Source organism: Vicia villosa, unplaced genomic scaffold (assembly GCF_029867415.1).
Source record: "Vicia villosa cultivar HV-30 ecotype Madison, WI unplaced genomic scaffold, Vvil1.0 ctg.000903F_1_1, whole genome shotgun sequence".
Lineage (NCBI taxonomy): Eukaryota > Viridiplantae > Streptophyta > Magnoliopsida > Fabales > Fabaceae > Vicia > Vicia villosa.
The window spans coordinates 507,210-530,116 of NW_026705406.1; the positions used below are offsets into that span (position 1 = coordinate 507,210).

The following is a 22,907-nucleotide window of genomic DNA, read 5'->3' on the forward strand; positions in this document are numbered from 1 at the left end:
ATTTCTCCTTCTAACTTCAAGAAATCTACAATTCCTCTTCTCTTGTTCTTTCTCCTCTCTTCTCTTCTCTTCTTTTCCCCAAATTGTGTTATCTCTAAAACCCTAGTTTTCCTCTTCTTACTATATTTCTCTTAATGGGCTTAGTTATGTTATTACCCACCCATCCAATTATTAATTAGGCCCAATACATAGTATACTACTAATAACCTAATTAAACCATAAAACACAACTATGCATATAATTAGATATTTCAATTAATTAGTAATACCACATAATAATTAAATAAACAAATAATTAATAAAACACACAAATAAGCTAATAAATAAAATATCTAATAAAATCGGGCTGTTACAACTCTCACCCACTTAAAATATTTTCGTCCTCGAAAATTATCTTCAAGCAACTAACCCCAAGTGCAAGTCCTTCATTCAACCTTCAAGTACTTTTCTTCTAATCTCAAATCACTCCGCAAACCTCTTCAAAATCCAAAAGAAAACTTCGGATTTTTATCCAAACAATACTTGACGGAATACCATACAAACACACAATCCTCTCGATGTACAACTTAGCAAGTCTTTCCATCAAATATTCCATCTTTATCATGATTAAATGAACACATTTGTCCGTCTATCCATAATAATCCAAATCGCTTCACAATTACTTGACGTTTTCAACAACCCGAAACAAAATCCGTAGAAATATGATCCCACTTCCACTGGGGAATAGATAACCGTTGTACCAACTAAACGGTTTCTGACAAGTCCAACTCAAGTACACAATTCCGCCATATCCCTCTTCATACTTTACCACTAAACATTTTCCTCAAATCTTGTTACACTTTAGTAGCATTATGAATTATACTCAAATCATTACAATGTCCTTCATTCAAAATTCTCTTTTCCAACTTCGAAGTATCAGAAATGCAAACTCGATCATGACCTTTCATGACTCTAATCTCGCCAATCCAAAAGTGATTACCTTTACCTTGATTAATTAATGTCATATCGTCAACCAATTGCAATCCAATTTCTGACTCTCTCTAATCTCGTTAAGAACACCAGAAATAGGCTTCAACATACTAAGCTTAATGCAAGAAGACGTCGCTTCACAACCAAACTCAAATCTCGAAAATTGTTCCAACAATTTTCAACTCTTGAATCCTCAACATAGAAATATGCAATGATTTCCTACTCAATGCATCGGCTACAATGTTCTTTTTTCCAAGATGGTAATTTAAACCAAAATCCTAATCTCTCAAGAATCTAACCATCTTCTTTACTTCATTCTCAACTCTTGTAGTCACTACGCGCCTCAATTCTCGATCCAAACAATAATGTCTCTTATGTTTCAAAACAAACACATCGACATACAACTCCAATGTATACATCGAATAATTCTTCTCATGAACTTAAAATTTCCCTTGAAGTATAAACTACCATTTGTCGATATCTGCATTAACTCACCTCATCTCGAATCTCATATCCCAGAAAATTCACATCTTCTAACCAAAACTCGCATTCAGAAGGCTCCGCACAAACTTATTTTCTTTCAACATCCATTACACAATCCTTAATGTTCAGTGTGTTCATCGCCCCTCTTGGAATCAAAACATTCTTAAAACATTACCTCATTAGGACATTCCATCTTCTTACACGATAAAACAAGTGCAACTCTATGACCATACAATAAGACAGATGAACCTCTTTTCAACAACTCCTCAATTCGACTCTTCAACTTCTCCTTACTCGCTTTACACAATACCAAGTTAGTAAGAGAAGTTTATCTCGTCCAATACGATCTCGTCTTCTATCAACAATAGATTAAGGGTGATCAAGTCCTCAATTTGTCAATAGACAGTCGACAATCATAATGAAACATAAACCATCGTTACTAAACCATAATAGTGTTCCTTCAGAACTCGCACTCGAAATTACTTAAAACACCAAGATCCAAAATTCCTCTTAAGATTACAATTACTTGCTTCAACTCCAAACAATTTATACCAAAATTCTCATCAACTTGCTCTAACAAAAATAAACTAAATCAATTCACAAAATCTCTACCAAAGATATTCAACAGACAATTCAAACACACATAAGAAGTAGAAACAAAACCCATAGCAGGTGTATCAATAACCATACTTCTACGCATATCAGATAACACAAGATTTAACCTCTTAGCACAATTCAAAGAAATAAAAGAATGCGTTGCATTATTATCAATAATAGCAATCAAAGGTGTACCATTAATAAAGCACGTACCTTGGATTAGCCTATCATCGGTAGTGGTCTTAGCACCCGACAACACAAGTACTTTTCCCTTCGCTTGTTCCTTCTTCGGCTTGTCACACTTGGTACTAATGTGACATTGCTCTCCACAGTTGTATCAAGTCACCCTCGAACCCGCTCTACAATTAGCAACTATGTGGCCGGCCTGCCACACTTGGAACAAGTAGCAACCTCTTTCTTACACTCAGCAGCACGATGACCTTCAACACCACATTTGAAACACTTAAGTGGAGTAGGAGTCCCTCCCCCACTTAGCTTCTTGCCAAAACCAGATTGTTTCCTCTTGATATCCTAAGGTCTCCCACTGGATTATCCTCTTCCTCGTTTCAACTTTAGAAACTCCACTTCTTACTTCCCACGCACATCTTCTGGGAAATAGTTTTCCAAAAATGCATCACGAAAAAGAGTCCAAGTGACTTCAATACCTTCCTCATCGAATCTCTGCACAATATTAGTCCACCAATCCTTAGCTCCTTTTGTCAGCATGTGATTACCCAACTGCACCTTCTGTACATCCGTACAAATCATGATTTGAAAAATCTTTTCCATTTATCTCATCCATGCATGTGCTTTGTCTGGTCCATACTTTCCTTCAAAAGTCGGCGGATTGCACCTTAGGAAGTCTCCAAAAGCACAGAACTCATCCTTTCCTCCATAACCGGTATTCTCTTGCAGCACTTTTCCTATCGCACCAGCCCACCTCATCACCGCCTCAACATTAATGTCAACATTCCTTCCTGCAGCCATTGTCCTCTAGACATCCAACGACCGACAAACAAACAGTATTGATCGTGTCAGATACACAAATCCAATACAAAAAGGGATAGGAAAACGTAAATCACCTGGCCAACTGACCGACCGTGCTCTGATACCACTATGTAACACCCCCAACTCTATACTAAACAAATAAGGCATACATTTGCGTAAATCAGAGTAAAGAAGCATGCATCTCACGAGGGCGTTACACATATTTCAAAATAAAACAAACATTTTATCTTTAAACATGCAATGTTCATTTCCAAATAACACGGGATTTAAAACAACATGCAAATCACAGCGGAATAATCATCTCATCAAATAAATGGTAAAGTCGAATGATTCCCATACATCATCCACCATATCTCAACATCTCGGCTCAAGGCCATTCATCAACAAAATAATGTATTCAAATACGAAATACAGTACAAGTAAACAAATATCTTATAACAACGAGTCATAAAATATAAACCCAACCCCATGTGTTACATATGACCAGAGCACAAGTGACTACTTAGTCACGACACCTTACAAAGATCTAAATCTCTAAGCTAAGCCTCCTTCGAAGCATCACTATCCACGAAACCTGTACGTTACCAACAAAGGATAACATTCAAACAGAAGGGTGAGAATTCAACTTCTTATAGATAAACATAATATGGGAAATGTAAGACACAACAAGAATACATTTCAAGAATTCACCACTCTTCACATAAACATGCATCATATGCAATTAATCAAGATTCACATATTCATGTTATACTACTTAGCTCATTCAATTCCACATAATCAAACATGATTTCTAAACAATGTGCATAATCATGTTTCACCAACATGTGGATTCTAAGTACATATCATTTTCGACAACATTCACGAAGTAACAATTGAATTCAAACATAATCATATTCTAAATATATAAGTTATCATCACATAATCACATATACATGTTTTTCCAAATATATAGTCATGTATAAGATTCACCGATATATCGCAAGTATGAACATATATCACCAAATGCGCATATTTATCTCTATCCCATTTCACAAAACATCATAGAATATATTTACATCATTGGAATCGTATCATTAATACTGCAAGTATACATGTAACCACCTCTCTTACACATGTATCATCCTCAATCAAACTTCAAGAAATCTACAAGTCCTCTTCTCTTGTTCTTTCTCCTCTCTTCTCTTCTCTTCTTTTCCCCAAATTGTGTTATCTCTAAAACCCTAGTTTTCCTCTTCTTACTATATTTCTCTTAATGGGCTTAGTTATGTTATTACCCACCCATCCAATTATTAATTAGGCCCAATACATAGTATACTACTAATAACCTAATTAAACCATAAAACACAACTATGCATATAATTAGATATTTCAATTAATTAGTAATACCACATAATAGTTAAATAAACAAATAATTAATAAAACACATAAATAAGCTAATAAATAAAATATCTAATAAAATCGGGCTGTTACAGATATACTTTGAGATATATGAGAGACCTTGAGATCCATTTGAGGCCTTGAATATTCACAACCCTTTGATAAAATGAGGACCCTAGTTTTGGAGATCTTTGATTAGGAGAGAATGACTTGAATAGGCCTTTGAACCTTGAGCCATTGAAGATGCATAGAGGATGGCACATTTTGGGGTATGACAGCCTCTCATGAACTTCTGTCCACGTGGAAAATTCAAATTTATAGGCCCAATACTCAAAAGTGTGAATATCATCACTTAGGGTTTCACACTTTTCTTGATTTTTAGCCAACTTCTATCAATCATAACTCTTTCAATTTTTATCATATGGAGATGACATAGGACTTTTTGGAAAGCCCAAGAGGTCCTCTACAATCCACTTTGGATCCTTTTTTGCATTTGGATAATTTATCTTGATGATATGGCTCCTGACAAAAGACAGCTTTTTGTGAGCTTCTAGAAGGACCTGTAATGTTTTGGCTTATATCTCTCAAATGATGCATTTCTTGTTCTTGGGCACAACATCAAAGTTGTAGAGAATTGAATTTCCTTGAGAATGAGATTTGTTTGGGGAATTTCTGATGTACCATGTGGGAGATATGATAAGTCAAAGTTCAGTTGACTTTCTCCTAGAAACCCTAATTTAGAAACTTGGACTTTTGATGATTTCTGAGCTTTCCTCGATGAATCATGATCAACCCTTTATCAAATGATGAATGTTACTTCAAAATAAGGATGTTGACCAAAAATAAGGAATTTTGACTGTATTTTGACCACGGTTGACTTTTAGATTAAATTAGTCGACTGTTGACTTTTTGAGGATTTGAATGTGCAACCTTGTGAATTAGAGCTTGATAATTGGCGTGAGGATCCTTTGAGGCATATGAGATACCATGGGATCCATTTGAGGTCTTATAACTTTATTTGACCTTGAGAGAATCAAAACCAAAGTTGTGGGTTGATTGCTTAGGAGATAGGTATGTGTGCCCGATTCTTGCATAGTCTTGAGTAGTTGAAGATCATATGAGTTAAAATATTTTGAAATATGATGGGAAAATTTTGGGGTATGACATAAGCGATAAGCAAAAGGGAAGAAAAAATTGCTTTTTATTAATGATTTGAAACAATGCCCTACACAAGCTCACTTTTGTCTTGGGCAGAACAAAAGGAATTATCTTAAACAGCCCGACACATTACTCTTTCGCCTTGGGTAGATCGAAAGGTTTTTTTTAAAAGACAGAAAATTACTTAGACTCATGAACAACAAAATAGATGGTGACGGAAGTCCAGATGGAGTTGTCCTCTCTACGCGTCACGAAGCTTGAACATTCTGGAACATCTTCAATGATAGCAGCTATGTCCTGTTGATTTGGGTTGATGTAGCCAGCACTTTGAAACGTCTCATGCTGAGTCTTGCTGCAGCTTCCATATTCATATTCTTTTCCTTTTAACTTATGGGATGTGAATCCTAGACCGCTTTTTTTCTTGTTGGTGGGAAGTTCAATAACATGCCACCAGACTTCATAAGATCCTTGGGCAACCACTTGTTGGGCATCTTTCCATGATGAAATAGATGCATCAGCTTTCTTTCCATACTCAGGATTGATGACTCCTAAGGCTTGAAATTACGCTGTAATTCCTTCAATCTTAGGAACAGAGGATAGTTGACAAACAAACATGGTCTCTTCTCCATAAACAGTTATTAATTTGTCCTCCAGAGGGTATTTCAATATCTAGTGAAAAGTGGAAGAAACGACTTAAGCATTATGAATCCAAGGTCTTCCCAACAAACAGTTGTAAGCGAGATAAATCTCCATCACTTGAAAGGTGATATCAAAGTCATGAGGTCCAATGCGGATAGGAAGGTCAATCTCTCCAATCACAGTGCATGAGAACCCTTCAAAAGTCAACACGCTAACCCCATTTGGTCTAAAAGGTGCCCCTTGATAAAACAAACTTTCCAAGGTGCTCCATGGCATAATGTTCAGAGATGAACCAGCGTCTACCAGCACATCTGTCGAAGTGTTGTCTTTATACTTTGCTGATATGTATAGGTCACGGTTGTGATTTGAAATCCTTTAAGGGATTTCTCGCATCATAATATCAAGTGGCCCATACGTCATTTCTTCCTCAACGTAATTGTGTCCTTTTCTTTCCTTGATTTCTTCATCTAGCAAACTCATACCTATCAGAGTCAGAATATCTTCTTGTAGATTAGCACAACCTCGTGTGCTTCCTTTACAAGCGGGGCAGCTATCATGGCTAAAGTAAATTAATCTATTTTGGACCCATTTCTCGTGTATCATTCGTAAGGGTCCGTGCACAGTGCAAACATCAGGCACATACTTCACGATGGAACATTCTCCAATCATGTTGACATTATTCTCATCTCTATCTCTGAGAATCTGGATAAGCCCTCGATCCATGAGACTTTGAATTCATGCTTTTACCAGTGCGCATCCACTGGTATCTCTGCAGTAGATTCGGCAAGAGCCATAATTGTGTCGAGTTAATCCTCCCATCACCCATAATGTGGCATGCACTTGTACTAGGTCACATCTCGACTGGTGTACGTTATAGATTTGATATTGGCCAGGAAAGCCATGTACCATGTTGACGGAGTGAATTTCTTCATCCTTTTTCTTTCTTGATATGCTGATAATTCCTTGGTCTAGCAGTTTCTGAAGGTCTTCAACTACGAGAGTACATCCACGAATGGTGTTGGAACATTTTGGGCAAGCATTGTAGTCATGTGGAGGAAAGTAATGAAGTTCACACAAGACAACATGCATATTCACCAAGGATTGAGTGGATTCACAAACATCATGTAAGTATTCATAACCGGATTGAGTCTGTATTGCATTGACAGTCCCATGGTTAGGCAGTGGATTACTTTGAACATTAGGATTAACATCCTTGAAGGTGAGCATGTTGCTTCGGACCAGTTTCTGTACTTCACTAATGAGAGGGTAACAATTTTCCACAGTATGACCAGGAGCATTCTTGTGAAAAGCACAGCGAGCATCTTCCTTGTACCAAAATGGTGGATTAGCAGGAGGAGGAGGAGGATCCCTCAATTGAACTAGATTTTTCTAAAGTAGAAAAGGCAGTAATTTCGTATAAGTCATCGGAATAGGATCAAAAGGCGGATATTTCCTTTGTTGATTTTTTTGAGGAGCCTGTTGTCAAGGCTGTTGAGGCTGAGGCTTCTGCACATTCTGAGGCGGAGCTTGGCTAACAACTGGAGTCATAGCAGCAATTTGATACCGTCTTTTTCTTCCTCTTGCAATGGCACTAACAGTTTCTTCCTTCTTCTTAGAAAAGTTACTACCAAATCTTTTGACGCCACCACTAGCTAGTGATGAGCTGGCTTTTTTGACTAGGCGACCTTCTCTGATACCTTCTTCAAGTTGCATCCCCATGTTTACCATCTCAGTAAAGTCATTGGGAGCGCTTGCTACCATCTTCTCATAATAAAATGTGCTTAGTGTTTTAAGGAACACCTTGGTCATTTATTTTTCTTCCATGAGAGGAATGATCTGAGCAGCTAGTTCACGCCATCTTTGTGCGTACTCTTTGAACGATTCTTTCTCTCTTTGAGACATAGCACGGAGTTGATCTCTGTCTGGTGCCATATCAATGTTGTACTTGTATTGTCTGATGAAAGCTTTACCCAGGTCATGGAAAGTACGGATGTGAGTACTATCCAAACCCATGTACCATTTCAAAGCAGCTCCATATAAGCTATCTTGAAAGAAGTGAATCAGCAGGCATTGATCTTCAGTGTGCATAGACATTTTCCTTACATACATAATCAGATGACTATGAGGACAGGAATTCCCTTTGTACTTCTCAAATTCTGGGAACCTGAACTTGGCCAGAACTCTGACATTCAAAACCAAGCATAAGTCATTTACTTCTTTTCTAAATAGATCTTTTCCTCTAAGGGCCTTGACCTCTTTTTGCATTTCCTAGAATTGGTCTTCAAATTCTTCCAATCTACCCATACCTTCAGAATGAGTGTCATGGGAAATCTGTTCATTGTGAAGAGGAACAATGTTTACAACTACAGGAGTAGCAGTCATAATAGCTTGAGGAATGGTTGTCTGTGGAACAGGAATCTGTTGTCCAGCCAATTGGAAGTCCATATCTATCCCATATGGTCTAGTGGTCGTAGGATTCGTCACATGAATTACAGGAATCTGAGTAGTCTCTATCTCGGAGATCACAATAGTCTAAGCTTGGGTTAGTGGCTGATTCTGAGCAGCCACCAAGTCTTGAACCATAAAAGTTAATCTTTCGATACCTGAGCGTAGGACAGCAACTTCTTCTTGCCACCCTTGATCATCAAAAATATCGTCTTCTATTCTTTGATGATTGGCGCGAGTATTATACCGGTGCGTCATCTTGACTCTCTGAGGAGAGAGAGAGAGAAAGGAATGAATAAGACTCTGACTCAGATGTGTATGTGAATGTGGTATGATGCATGCAATGCAAAAGACTCTTTTTATTAATTTTCAAAAATATATCACAATATCTTTCAAGGATTTATTTAAGAGTTTTGTAAATGTAAACACTATGTAGTAACATGAAAAAGAAATTTCATTCATTAATAATAAAGGGACAAGGCATCCTTGGTACATGTAAGGGTCATCGAGGGTCATCGAAGTACCATTTTCTTTTGATATCATACAAAGGGACAAGGGACAACCCAGTCATAAACTACTTTCAAGAGTTACAAGGTAGAAACAAACAAAGAAAGCTAGTAAAATCCAAGAGCGATCATCAAAGCTTAGTGAGAAGTATCCATACCATCTTGAATCTTCTTCTTCTTCAGCTTGACCTTTTCTAGCTTCTCAACAATACTCTTCCATGCAGCTTCTTTTGGAGGGAGAGCTTCTTCTTTTTGCTTCCTTTTCTTTTCTCTTTCATATTTGGCAATAGTAGCATCCTTAGCTATGAGCCAAGTGTCTTGAAGGAATAGTTGATCGTTCTTTTCTTTCAGCACTTCTTCATAGGATTCTTCCAACATTCCCAACTCAGCATCAAAATACTCAAACTTCTTCTTCCAATGGTCTCTTGATTTCTTCATCTTTCTTAGAGCTTCTTGGAGTCTTTCAATTGTTGAAGGAACTACAATGGGTTGAACATACTCCTCAATTAGGCGTGTAGATGTTCCAGAAAGATTAGGCATTCTCATTTCAGCAGATCTGGCAGAGATCCAACTATCAAAGGGCTCAGAAGAGGGATCCCCTTTGGTCTTCCAATCTTTGATATCTTTTCTATGGCTTGGATTCCAAGCCTTAGAAATCCATTCTCTAAACTCTTTGTTCTCAATTCTTTCTTCCAGAAAGAACCCATCCAATAAATTGCTCCTTGGTATTTTGTCCATAGGGAACCCAAATTGACGACGAGCTAACACGGGGCTATAGTAGATTGCTCATTTTGTACCAATGAGGGGCACATTAGGGAAATCACCACAGCAGTCTAAAGTCTTCATTCTACAGAAGTGATTGTTTCTCCAAACAATCTCAGCGTTTGTAAGAGTCATGATCTTGTGTGACCATTTCAATCCTTCTTTCTGGCTCCAAAATTCAGAGGTGTCAGGCAGATGAGATATGTACCACTTGTAGAAAAGGAGTACAACAGGTAACCATTCCCTTTCCATAGGAATTTCTGAGATGAATAGAGTGGTAAGTGTCCCCAAGTAAGGTAGGAACAAGATTTTTCTTCATAAAGATCTTGATGGCATTCATATCAACAAAGTTTTCAATGTTAGGGAACAAGAACAATCCATACACCAACAAGGTAAAAATAGCTTCAAAGTCTTCTTCCTTTCTTTCTTGTGAATAGGTGAGAGCTTTCTCAATTAAGAACTCAGCAGGTAATCCATGTAATCCTCCTTTAGTAACCATGTTCTTTTCAATTTCTCCCTTTCTCAAATGAGTAGACTTTGCAATTTCGCAACGCTTGGGATCTTGTTCTAAACCAATGAAAGGAACTCTTCCAGTAATAGGTAGCCCAATGATGCTTGAATACTCTTCCAAGGTAGGCAATAGTTGATAATTAGGGAAGGTGAAGCAATGATACAATGAATCATAGAATTGAATCAAAGTGGAGAGGATTCCTTCTTCCATCTTGGTTCTGAGGAGATATAATAATCTTCCATACTTGCTACAAAACTTGTCTTGATCAACAATCAAAGATCCTAGATTTCTTAATTCTTCCACCTCTAAACTCTTAAAAGTATATTTCTTGGTTTTTCTTCTTTCAGGTTCCATCCTATAATGTTTACAAAACAAAAGTTTTCTTTTAATTCCTTGAAAGATATTATGTTTTTAGATGCATGGATGAATGAATGCAAACATAGCAAAAACATGGGCTTGAGGGTTCAAAGTCATGAGCATGGAGCCAAAGGTCTAACCATCCCAAAGGTGTGTACTATGCTTATTTTGTACCTATAGATCAAGGTTATATTTTTTCCCAAACTCAAGCAGCCCAACTTGGAGATTGTAAACTCTGTATCAACATACTCATTTGAACAAAATCCAAGAGAACCTCATCTGAGCGTAGCCTCGTGTAACAACTATTCTGAAAATGAATCAGACATAGTTTCCATACTACATATTAATGGCCAAGATTGGTTAAGGGTTTCTAGGTCCCCAGCTTCTACAGCCAGGTTGAATGCAACAATGTATTCCCAACTACATGGTCAACAAAGTTACTTCTAAAGAGGCCTCCACTGAGCGATGGATCTCAAATTGACTTCTTTGGGACTACTCCCTCGAGATCAAAATGACTATACCAGTCTCCTATTATAAGTGTACATTCTAAATCTGGGTTAGGATTTGTCTCACCACAAGGGGCATGACTCCCCTTCCCAATACAACCCAATAAAATAACAAGTATACACATAGGAAAATAAAAGACAAAAATAAAAGGTTATGTACAAAAGCAAAAATGAAATAACAAAATATAATAATAAAACAAAGATTGGGTCAACCCTTCTAAAGATACACCAATAGTTTGATCAGTATCCCCAGTAGAGTCGCCATTTTTTGTAGCGGTGAAATTGGTGAGACTAGAGTCATGAGAAGACTTAGCTCATTTTAAACAGAGTCACCACCGCTCTTTATTGTTTCCAAAAAGGAATGGGTGAAAGAGCGAATAAAACCCACATAAGTTTTTAAAATCAAAACTAATAAACTTATCAGAGTTCTGGCTTCTGAGGGTTTGTTATACAAGGGGAAGGTTTTAAGCACCCCTTATATCAATGGTACTCCATTTGAAAGTGAGCTCGATAAGATATCGCATCTTAGGCCTACATACCTCTTAAGTGCAATAGGAAAGTCAGAGCTTCTGTAGTTCCTCTTTTTTTTTAAAAAGGAAAAGGGGGGCAAAGTGGCCAAAATCTTTTTGGGTGTGAGCTTTAAAATACTCACAAGTTTTTAAAAGAGGGTTAAGCTTTAAAATACTTAACAAGTTTAAAAGAAGATTAGGCTTTAAAATACCTAATAAGTTTAAAAGGTTAAGCTTTAAAATACTTATTAATTTTGGAAAAGGGAATTAGGCTTTAAAATACCTAACAAGTTTTAAAAGGTTAAGCTTTAAAATACTTAACAAATTTTAAAAACAAATCAAAGAAGGACCAAGCTTTAAAATACAAGGTCAATGGGTTAAGAGAAGTTTCACCGGGAATAATTCATCTCTTAACACCATGGTTTAAAAACAAGATCACTGGATCAAGAATAATTTCACCGGGAATAATTCTATTCTTAATACCAAGGTTTCAAACAAAAGGGTTTTGGCTAAGCTTTAACAAAACCAAAAAAGTAAAAGAGTTTGGAAAAGAATTTAAGTACCTTGACAATTTAGTCAATATCATTCCCAACTTTTGGATAAAACATCAAACTTAAACAGTTAACAATAAATACCTCATGTATGTACAAGAACAAACAAGTGAGTGTTAACAAGCAAGATATGAATGTATCTAAACCCTTGGATTCAAATCATGTATGAATGATGGATGATTAGTTAGATAAACAAAATATAGCAATAAGTACAAATCACATAAACAAAGATCAACATGTTGCAAATTTTTTGGTTAGGGTTTAAAACCTAAGGTTTTTTGAACTAGGGATTTTCAAATTAGGGTTTTAGAAGTTAGGGTTCTGAAACATACACCTAAACCTAATTAATTTTTAATTGTTAAATACCAAATTCTTTAAGAGAATTGGTCTAAGGGTACATAGATAAGTCAATGACATTCTAACCTAACCCTAAACAAGTATTTACAAAAATATACTAAGTCACCTTAGAAAAATATTCAAAAAGAAACATATTTTTGTTGATTTTTTAATAGTAAAAGACTTGTTTTTTGATTAATTTTAAAATGATGATAAAATAAATGTTTTTGTGATTTTAAATGGTGACATAAAAATAGACAAGTTAAATGACACGTAGAAAAAAGACACACTCAAAAATACACATTGTTAAATTTGTTATGATTTTTTGAAGTTGAGTGAAAAAGCTAAAAAAGAGTGATAAAAAAAATAAAGGGGTGTGGCCACTAGGGCTTGAACCCATGATCGCACTGAATCGCACTATGTTTCTGACTCGAATATCACATGTTTTCCTTAGTTTTTATTATCATTTTCCTGTATTATGCTTCTATTTCTTTTGTTTTCAGGATTCTTGACCTTTCAGAGCCTTCGGTGAAGAAACGAGCCAAAACGCCAAGAAAATAAGGTTTTTCAAGAAGATTTGCACTTATGGCGTCCAGCACCGCGGTGGCTATAGGGGACGCTATGACGTGGCCCACTTCACCCAGGGGCCAACTTCCACGTTCCCACGATCTCCTCCGTTTGCACACACCGCGCCCGCGGTGAGGCTGTCGCGCCTGCGGCCTTCACAAACCTCTTCCCGCTAGAAGGAGTTGAGGGGCACTCCTGTCTTTATGCACCTCCAGAATCCTCTATAAATAGATTTCATTTTTCATTTTGTAGTTTTATTCAAGCTTAGTACAATCTTAAGCAATATACTATCAGTTTCTGTAAAGTAATAATCTCTTCACATCGGGGAATTATTACAGTGTAGATTGAGTTGTAATCGAGTCTTGGAGCACTTTGGTTGAAGCTCATCATACCACTTTTACATTTCCGCAACTTGTACCCGAATGAAAGCCTCCTCTTGGAGCAGGTTCTATTTAATTGCATTTCTTTATTTATAATTGCTCTTACCATAGTCTATATGTTTTATAGACTTTAAATGCTCTTACCATAGTCTACACGTTTTATAGACTCGCACCCTTTTACTTACTCGCTCTTATCATAGTCTACATGTGTTATAGACTCGCACTTATTATGTCTGGCTAAATTATAAAGGTTTGGATGTAATGATTGTCATGATGATCGTGTTCCAATTATCATGCTAGTGAGAATACTCTGGGGATGTTTTGCTTTTAACTTAAGTCAAAAGCCATCCATACTAATGATATGACTTGATTATTATTTAACCAAACAAAAAGAGAGAAAGCAGTTTGGTTGGTCAAATAGGAATCATTAACATTTTTTAGAAAACGATTTTGAAACTATTTTCGGATGCGTTTGTAGGTTTGAAATCTGACTCTTGGTCAAAAGCCGAAAGTCTCTTTAAGTTAATCTCTCCATGTCAAAATTACTTTTTTGTTAAGTTAAAACTATCAATTTCTTAAAAATAGGTTTACCTCTTTAACGCGGAAGGCGCCCTTTATATGTGACAATAAAGGAATTTAATTTAAAGAGTAAACTCGGTTCTTAGTAGGCAAAAGCTACAAGTTCCCGTTAAATTGATTCTTTGCCACATATAGAAAATACTGCCCTATAAGTGATTCATTTATGCATGACTGGACCATAGTCTGATTTCATGATTTACATTCCAACCTGTTGCTTAAACTGTTACTTACTTCGCTTACTTACTTTGTTGAACTGCACTCACATCAATATTCTTGTTCACCTTAGATAAGCACCTTAGCAATAGAGTTGATAGATTGACGATTGGTCTATGTGGTTCGATAATCTTATATATTACTTTGATAGGCTGTGCACTTGTAGTTCTATGTTTAGGTTATACGTAAACAACCCATCAAGTTTTTGGCGCCGTTGCTGGGGACCAACTTTGTCAAATTTCGTACCCTATTGCTATCCCATTTAGACTAAGGCTATTCTAGTCGGTATATGCGTAGAAATCGTAGCACCGCTAACCTAGTAAACCCTTTAGTGGAACCCGAACGTTACGCCCGAGCACGTCTGTTTATCCTTAAGTTAAGGAAATCTATGGCCGAAGACTGTAACCAAAGACCGCTTAAAGAGTTTGCTCAACCATCTAATGAGGAGCCTAGTTCTAGTATAGTAAACCCCGCTATAACAACCAACAATTTCGAACTTAAGCCCTCACTATTACAACTAGTACAACAAAACCAATTCGCTGGTCTCGCTACCGAGAACCTGAATCAACATCTAAAGGTATTTATCTAGTTGGCTGACACCCTTAAGGCAAATGGAGCCACACCCGAAGCCATCCGCTTAAGATTGTTTCCTTTTTCCCTTAGAGGTAAAGCCCATGACTGGTTAGACGCCCTTCCAGCCAACTCAATAACGATTTGGGAAGACCTTAGGAGAGCATTTCTTGCCAGATATTTCCCACCGAGTAAGACCGCTGTCCTTAGGAACCTGATCACTAGTTTCACTCAAAACCAAGGCGAATCACTTTTTGATGCCTGGGAAAGATATAAAGAACTTTTGAGAGCTTGTCTGCACCATGGCATGAAGCAATGGTTAATCATAAATACCTTCTATAATGGACTCCATTACAACACAAAGATGTCTATAGACGCTGCCGCTGGTGGAGCATTGATGAACAAACCTTATCCTGACGCTTGTGCCCTGATAGAGGACATGGCCCAAAACCACGCCCAGTGGGGAATAGAACGAGCGACAGTAGAGAAAAAGGAAAGCCATGGAGGAAAGCATGAGATAAGTTGCATGGACATGATGAATGCCAAGATGGACGCCCTGGCCTTGAGAGTTGAGAACATGTCTCAAAACCCTACCACATTGGCAGCAATCCAATCGGAGTGCGAACTCTGTGGAACTCGAGGACATCAAACTGATGGTTGTAACCTTTTGAACGAATCTAGCTCAGACCAAGTTAACTATACCCAAGGGAACCCTTTCTCGAATACCTACAATCCTGGATGGAGGAACCACCCAAATTTCTCTTACAAAAACAATAACCCCATCCAAAATCCCGGATCCTCGAGACCCCAAGGATTCCAAACGCAAAAACAAAACCAACCTATGCAACTTGTGCCACCAAGACCAAACCTTAAAGAAACCATAGACACCTTTATTCAAACTCAAACTCAGCAAAATAAGGAGTTTATGAATCAACACATTCACACGAACGAGCTAGTTACTCAACTAGCAGCCAAGTTTGACCAGATGATGACCCACACCAAAATGCTTGAGACCCAGATTTCCCAAGTGGCCCAAACCACCTCGCACAAGTTGTACCTGGAGGACAAGTCCCTGGACAAATTCAACCCAATCCCAAAGGCCAAGCAAATTCTATCACCTTAAAAAGTGGAACCGCTTATGAAGGGCCTAGAAATCCTAACCTAAGCACACCGGAAAAACCTAAGGAAGATGCAGCACTCAAGGACCAGGTAGAGGAACCAGAGAAACCTGAAAAGCAATCAAAACCAGAAGTACGGAATCACACACAACAACCTTAGAAACCACCTATTCCGTTCCCACAAAGGTTGAAAAACACCAAAACTAAAAACCAATTCCAAAAGTTTATTAAGGTAATAGAGAAACTTCACGTAGAGATCCCTTTTACCGAAGTAATAACCCAGATACCATCATATGCCAAGTTCTTGAAAGATATTTTGTCCAACAAACGACGACTCAACGATACCAAAGCTTTGGAATGTCATTCCATATCCGAAAATAAACTTGCTAAGAAAGACAAAGATTCCGGAAGTTTTTCTATCCCTTGCATCCTTAGAAATCATATGATAGACAAAGCATTTTTAGACCTAGGAGCGAGCGTAAGTCTGATGCCTTTGGCTGTCTGTAAGAGGTTAAAATTAGGAGATCTTCAGCCTACAAAGATGTCATTACAACTAGCTTATAGATCTGTCAAATACCCCATGGGCCTTTTAGAAGACATACATGTCAAGATTGGTCAGTTATACATTCCGACCGATTTCGTAGTAATGGATATCAAAGAAGACGATGACATCCCAATCCTCTTAGGAAGACCATTCCTATCGACCGCCGGAACTATAATAGATGTTAAGAAAGGGAAGCTGACTTTTGAGGTAGGAGATGAAAAGATCGAGTTCATTCTATCGAAGTTTCTAATGGCACCAGTAATAGGAGATGAGTGTTATGCCATTGATGTCATTGATGAATGTGTAAATGAACTCGAACATAACGAATCCTTAATCAGATTACCTTCAACCCCCATTTTAGAGGATGACGGATTTAAGAGTATTGAACCTTACATTGACGACAACCTTTTTGAATGTTTAGCTCTTACCCCTGACCCTATGCCGTGCACCAATAAACCTACCATAGAACTTAAGGAACTACCCAGGAATCTAAGATATGAGTTTTTGGATGAGGAGATGAATTGACCTGTCATAATAAGCGCCACTCTAAACCAAATCGAAACAAACCAACTCTTAGATACCTTGCGGAAATATCTCTCAGCTTTAGGGTATAAAGTCTCAGATTTAAAAGGAATAAGCTCGTCCGTATGCATGCATCGGATTATGCTGGAAGAGAATTCGAAACTCTCAAGAGAACATCAGAGAAGAATAAACCCTATCATGAGCGATGTAGTTAAGAAAGAAGTCCTTAAGTTATTGGAAGCTGGTATCATATACCAGATTTCGGATAGTGAGTGGGCAAGCCCCGTCCATGTGGTACCCAAGAAAGGAGGTATCACCGTCGTTTGCAAAATGAGAAAGGTGAGCGTGTAGCAAAACTAGGTATGTTTTACCAATAATGCAGCCAATATGCAAACACCTTCAATCTCCCCCTTTGGCAAATTTTTGGCTAAAACATCCTGTCACACCATACCAGAGAAAAACTTGCAGCGGATAACCAAAACACAATAACGCAAGCTAATACAAACAAACAGCATACATCACCAGTATGTACACAGTGCTCAGACAAAAAACAGACAGACAGCCACAAGAGTAGCACAAGCACAAACAGATCAACACAAAGATAAGAAAATAGAATTGTTGATCACACACAACCACCATTCTTGTTGTTCTGGGGTGACACATATTACTTCTCCCCCTGTTTGGCCACAAATGTTGCCAAAACCAAAAGAAAAACTCCTCGCTCAACGAGTTTAAATAAGTCCAAAAATTTTAACTGACCGAAAAAAAAATAAAACAGACGGAACTAAATGCAAAAGAACAAATCAAATAAAACAAAAATAAACACACTAGACTTTAGTTGCAATTACTGCTCAGAGTCAGATCCAGCTGAGGTGTCTGAAGAACTTTCTTTCTCAGAGTCATCAGCAGGACTAGCACTTTCTTCTTCCAATTCTTGATCATCTTTATCTTTCATCTCTTCAGTATCTGCAAACTCCTCATTCTCATCCATTTCCAGAGTACGTATCATTTGTTCAAGAGACATTTTTCTAGATTCCAGTTCTTTGCAAGTCTCTTTTAGTATTGCTATGACTTCTGCTTTACTGACTGATGCTCCAGATTTGAAAGTTTCAGCTGATGTCATGATAATGTCTACAACATGCTTTCCTTGAACCAGTTTGTAATGGAAAGCCAAGGGACTTTCTCTTTTGCACACTACATCATGTTCATTGAGAATGTTTAAATATTGATCCAGAATTATACCACTCAAGAGGGATGGAAAGGCGATTGGACCCTTAATACTGAAGCTTCCAGCATGCTTCATGGTTTGGTCAAAAATATATGCTCCATAATCAAACTTTGCCTTTGTTCCTACAGCATACAGAAATCTACCAAGCACAGTTGAGATAGTGGACTTATGATTTGTTGGAACCCAATTAGCTGCTCCTATTTTTTGAAGCATTGCATACTTGATGCTCAGCTTACTTGCAGTTAGCTTCTCTTTCATGGGCCAGCTTTTTACCTGCTTGGCTGTGATCACTTGACAGACTTGGTTGTCTGTTACTTCCAGCTCGGTTTGAGCTTCATCTGTTCTTCCAAAGAATTTATTAATCACAGAAGGAGAGAACAATACACACTTACCTCTTACAAACACCTTTCTGTAGTCTGCACTTCTACTATTGCCACAATCTTCAGATAGGTTTACCACAAATTCTTTGACCAGCTTCTCATAACATTTGGGAAGATTGCACACAGTTTTTAGCAGTCCAGCTTCTTGAATCAGCTCTAAGACCTCCTTGTTTTCAAGAGCATTTGGAGCCAATTCCCTTTCAACAGCCAATCTCTTTTGGAGAACATATTTCCATGTGCTGACACTAGAGGCATAATGGAATGACACATTATCAATGGGAACTTTAGGGATGCTAGCAGCAAGCTTACTAGTTGTAGGCTTCTTCCTTGATGGAATGTCAGGGACATTTACTTCAACATCAGATTCAGGTTCAACAATTTCCCGCTCTTTTCTTTTCTTTGGAATGACCCTGCTCCAAGATTTTGAAGGACCAACCCCTTTACTCTTGGTAACAGCTTTGCTCTTGACAGGACCTGCAAAAGTACTCTTCTTCCTGACAGTGTCTTTGGCAAGGTTGTTCACTTGAGTGCTCTCTTTTGGTGATCCTTGAACAACAGCTTTGCCTTTTCTTCTTGTCATTAGCCTGTTGGCTACACTCGGATTTAAGGAGGTAAGTAATTCGTCGTCAGAGTACTCATTTAAGTCTACCACATTAGTATCGGTTACAGTATTGGCCTTAGGGTGCTCATTATTGTCAATGTCATTGACATCCTTGGTGACATTGGTATTCTTAGTAACCCATTGTTCATGCTTGTTGATTTCTAGGTGTAACACAGTGAACTGACTTTAAAGAAATGTCGCGGTAAGCAAGAGTCGCCACCGACTTTTATTTTATCCAATTGGAAAGGCAAAAAGAACAGGAAAGACCTTTGAAAGATTTTGAGTTCGGGGGGTAGGTTATACAAAGGGAAGGTGTAAGCACCCTTTGTATCCATGGTTATCCATGGGCTCTTAATTGCTTAGCACACTTGTTTGAATTGATTGAAAAGTGTCGTGTGTGAATTGAAAAGATTTGAATAAGGACTTTTGCCGTACATAAGCGTGGCCTTTTGGAAATTATTTTGAAAAGCAGGTGTGAAAAGTATTTTGAATTTTGAATGTGGAGCAAGCATTTAAGAACATCTACCCTAAGATTGTCCTTCTTGTTCTTTAAGTCATTCGGGCAAAAGGGTCTATCCATACCATGGGAGGGCAGGAAGTCTTTCAATTGGATGTGAAAGGTTCTTCGAGAGTATCGTTCGCCATAAGACTGTCCCTACCATAAATAGGGCAAGTAGTCTAAGGAAGGATATAATAGTCATTAATCTTTTTAGGCATCATGCGAGGATACCTTAGCAATGGGGACAAATCATCATTTACCGAGACAACATCGAGGGACAAATCTAATGATGAATGAACTGAGGGCAACATTTGCTTTAGGTATCCTCGGAATCGAGCGACTTGATTATTTCAAAGGCATAATTAGTAAGGCAACAATATAAGGCAACAGGCAACAAGAGGGTTACCCAAAAGTGTGTGTGTGTGGCACAATCAGGTGGTTAAATTCAGATATTTATCTTGTAATTAGTTATCCTAATTCAATTTAAGGCTTGCACTCCCTAAGATTACTAACCACGCAGTTAACATAAATAAAATATTAAAGGGCAGAAAATAAACCTACAACTATTACAAGGCTTTGGGGCAGTTACATAATAAAGGAAGAATGGAGCGCGAAAATAAAAATCTAACTATTACAAAAAAAAACCTTTTGCAAACCTATACACTTTTTCTACAATTTAAATGGTAGAATTTAAATAAATTAAAATAAAGGCAAATAATTTAAATAAATAAATAATAAAAAGCAAAATTTAAATAAAATAAACAATTGAAATTAAAGGCATGCGACATACACTGGAGTTTAGAATGAGAAGAGAATCGCGAATAAACAATTTAGTTAAGGAAGAAAAACAGGGTTCAAAAGCCTTACGGCTAAAAAACCTAACCTACAGTTAATGGGCAACATCTACCAAAGTGTGTGATTTTTTAGGGTTAAAGGCAAAAGTTAAAGAAAAACTTAATGAAAAAAATAAATACTAATCTAAAAATTAATTCCTGATTAAGGTTTAAAATTATACCAAAATTAATCTAGTAGAGACATAGATCCTAACTTGATTAAATTAGCCTAAGTCTAGAAATTAATTATTGATTAAAATAAATTAGTTACTAATTACTTATAGCCCCTAAATTAAATTAAATTGAATTAATAAACCTAATTATAGTTTTGGATTAGTTAATTATCAAATTAAAAAAAATTAATTAGAGAAAGAAAGGAAATTTAAAAAAGGAATAAATAATCAAACCTGGAAAAAAGAATGAGGAAGGCGCAGTATCTGATGTAGCAGTCTCCTGAGTATGCACCATGGAGACGGATTTTTGGGTCGTAGGATCTGGATTTGAGGAGATCGTATGGCCAGGATGATTAGGCGTAACGTGCTTGCGCGTGCGAGGAGAACATTGGATCCATAAGCAAACCTCAACATGCCAAATTGATAAAAATAAGGGGTCCCCGCTAGGGATCAATCTCAGGTTTCTTCGCTCCACAACAAATGCCCCCTACTGACTGCGCTGTATTGTTAGTTGTTAATAATACCATTATCAATAAATAAAATATCAAAATGCGTGCTATTTATTCAAACTCAAAAATGCAGTCAACGTGGGTCCCAGCGTGGTTGGATGAACGAATCACAGACGGAGAGAGAAACGCCATCTGTTGACCGTCCAATGAGAATCACGCGTGTGGGGTCAATGAGTCGTCTTCATTATTCGTCATCTTCATCTTTGGGACTGGAAATATTTGCTACGATTTGGCTATGTTCCAGCTACGACTTCTCCATGAAGGTTTCGTAGCAAAAATCCTGAATTTTGAATACCTGTAAAAACCGAATCAAGCAAAGATACAAGTTACCCAGATCGACTTAAAATCCTCTGCTGAACACGAATATGGCCATATTTTGTCCTGAAACGCGCTAGAAAGACGGATACGATGATGAAACTTCAACATGCCCTAGCCATGGCAATGGCTTGTTTACGCGCCAAACGTCAACCACGATGATCCTAAACTGTCCAAAACATCAACTTGAACTCATATATATGGTTAGTTTCGATTAAAACATAATGGTATGCAACATATGAAAATCAACCATGGGTGCCATACGAAGAACATGAGATACGAGTTATGAACGTGACTCAACTTAATTTCTGATCCTACATGACCTTATAATACCTGAGGAGTCGATTGAGACGAATAGATGGTCTTGAATCCTCCTGGAATTTGTTCTTCACTCGTGCCCTAGTCTCAAAGAACTTTTCTTCTCTTAGAACCCTATTTTCTAGGTTGCTCCACCTTTTTTTCGTCCTCCCCTTTTGCAGAATGATTAGGGTATATATAATGAAGATATTAGGGTTGAAAACTTAGGAAAGAATCAAAAGATTGATTGAAACAAATTTGACTTGGAAATTTGAAGGATAGAAAAACACTTAGAAAGGGGGGGGGTTGAATAAGTGTAGTCTAAAAACTTGAACGATAAAAACAATTTGCACAGTTATTTTTATCCTGGTTCGTTGTTAACTAAACTACTCCAGTCCACCCCCACGGAGTGATTTACCTCACCTGAGAATTTAATCCACTAATCGCAACAGATTACAATGGTTTTCCACTTAGTCCGCGACTAAGTCTTCTAGAGTATCCTGATCACAACCTGATCACTCTAGGAACAAATGCTTAGACACAAGTTAAGACTTTCTTAGAGTATCCTGACCACCACGTGATCACTCTAATTACAACTGCTTAGACACAAGCTAAGACTTCCTAGAGTATCCTGATCAACACTTGATCACTCTAGTTACTTACAAATTAATGTAATCAATTCTAAGAGTATTACAAATACTTCTGAAAAGCTATAATCACAACAGTGATATTTCTCTTAACGTTTAAGCTTAATCTCACTAATATATTACAACAGCAATATAGTGAGCTTTGATGAAGATGAAGTTTCTGAGTTTTGATTTGAACAGCGTTTCAGCAAGTTAATATTCACAGAAGTCGTCAAGAAT

The 22,907-nt window shown here is 37.4% G+C and overlaps 2 protein-coding genes and 1 non-coding gene across 3 annotated transcripts; all 3 read right to left on the reverse strand.

The window, feature by feature from the left end:
- Positions 1 to 10,130: 10,130 nt before the first annotated feature.
- Positions 10,131 to 10,808, reverse strand: LOC131632086 (uncharacterized). The gene has a single exon (XM_058902855.1). The coding sequence runs from the start codon at positions 10,806 to 10,808 to the stop codon at positions 10,131 to 10,133; it is 678 nt and encodes a 225-aa protein (XP_058758838.1).
- A 4,416-nt stretch (positions 10,809 to 15,224) lies between these two features.
- Positions 15,225 to 15,331, reverse strand: LOC131632091 (small nucleolar RNA R71). Its single transcript, XR_009292905.1, has one exon. It is a non-coding gene; the product is annotated as a small nucleolar RNA R71 (small nucleolar RNA).
- A 2,719-nt stretch (positions 15,332 to 18,050) lies between these two features.
- LOC131632087 (uncharacterized) lies at positions 18,051 to 19,394 on the reverse strand. Its single transcript, XM_058902857.1, has one exon. The coding sequence runs from the start codon at positions 19,392 to 19,394 to the stop codon at positions 18,051 to 18,053; it is 1,344 nt and encodes a 447-aa protein (XP_058758840.1).
- Between the last annotated feature and the right edge of the window lie 3,513 nt (positions 19,395 to 22,907).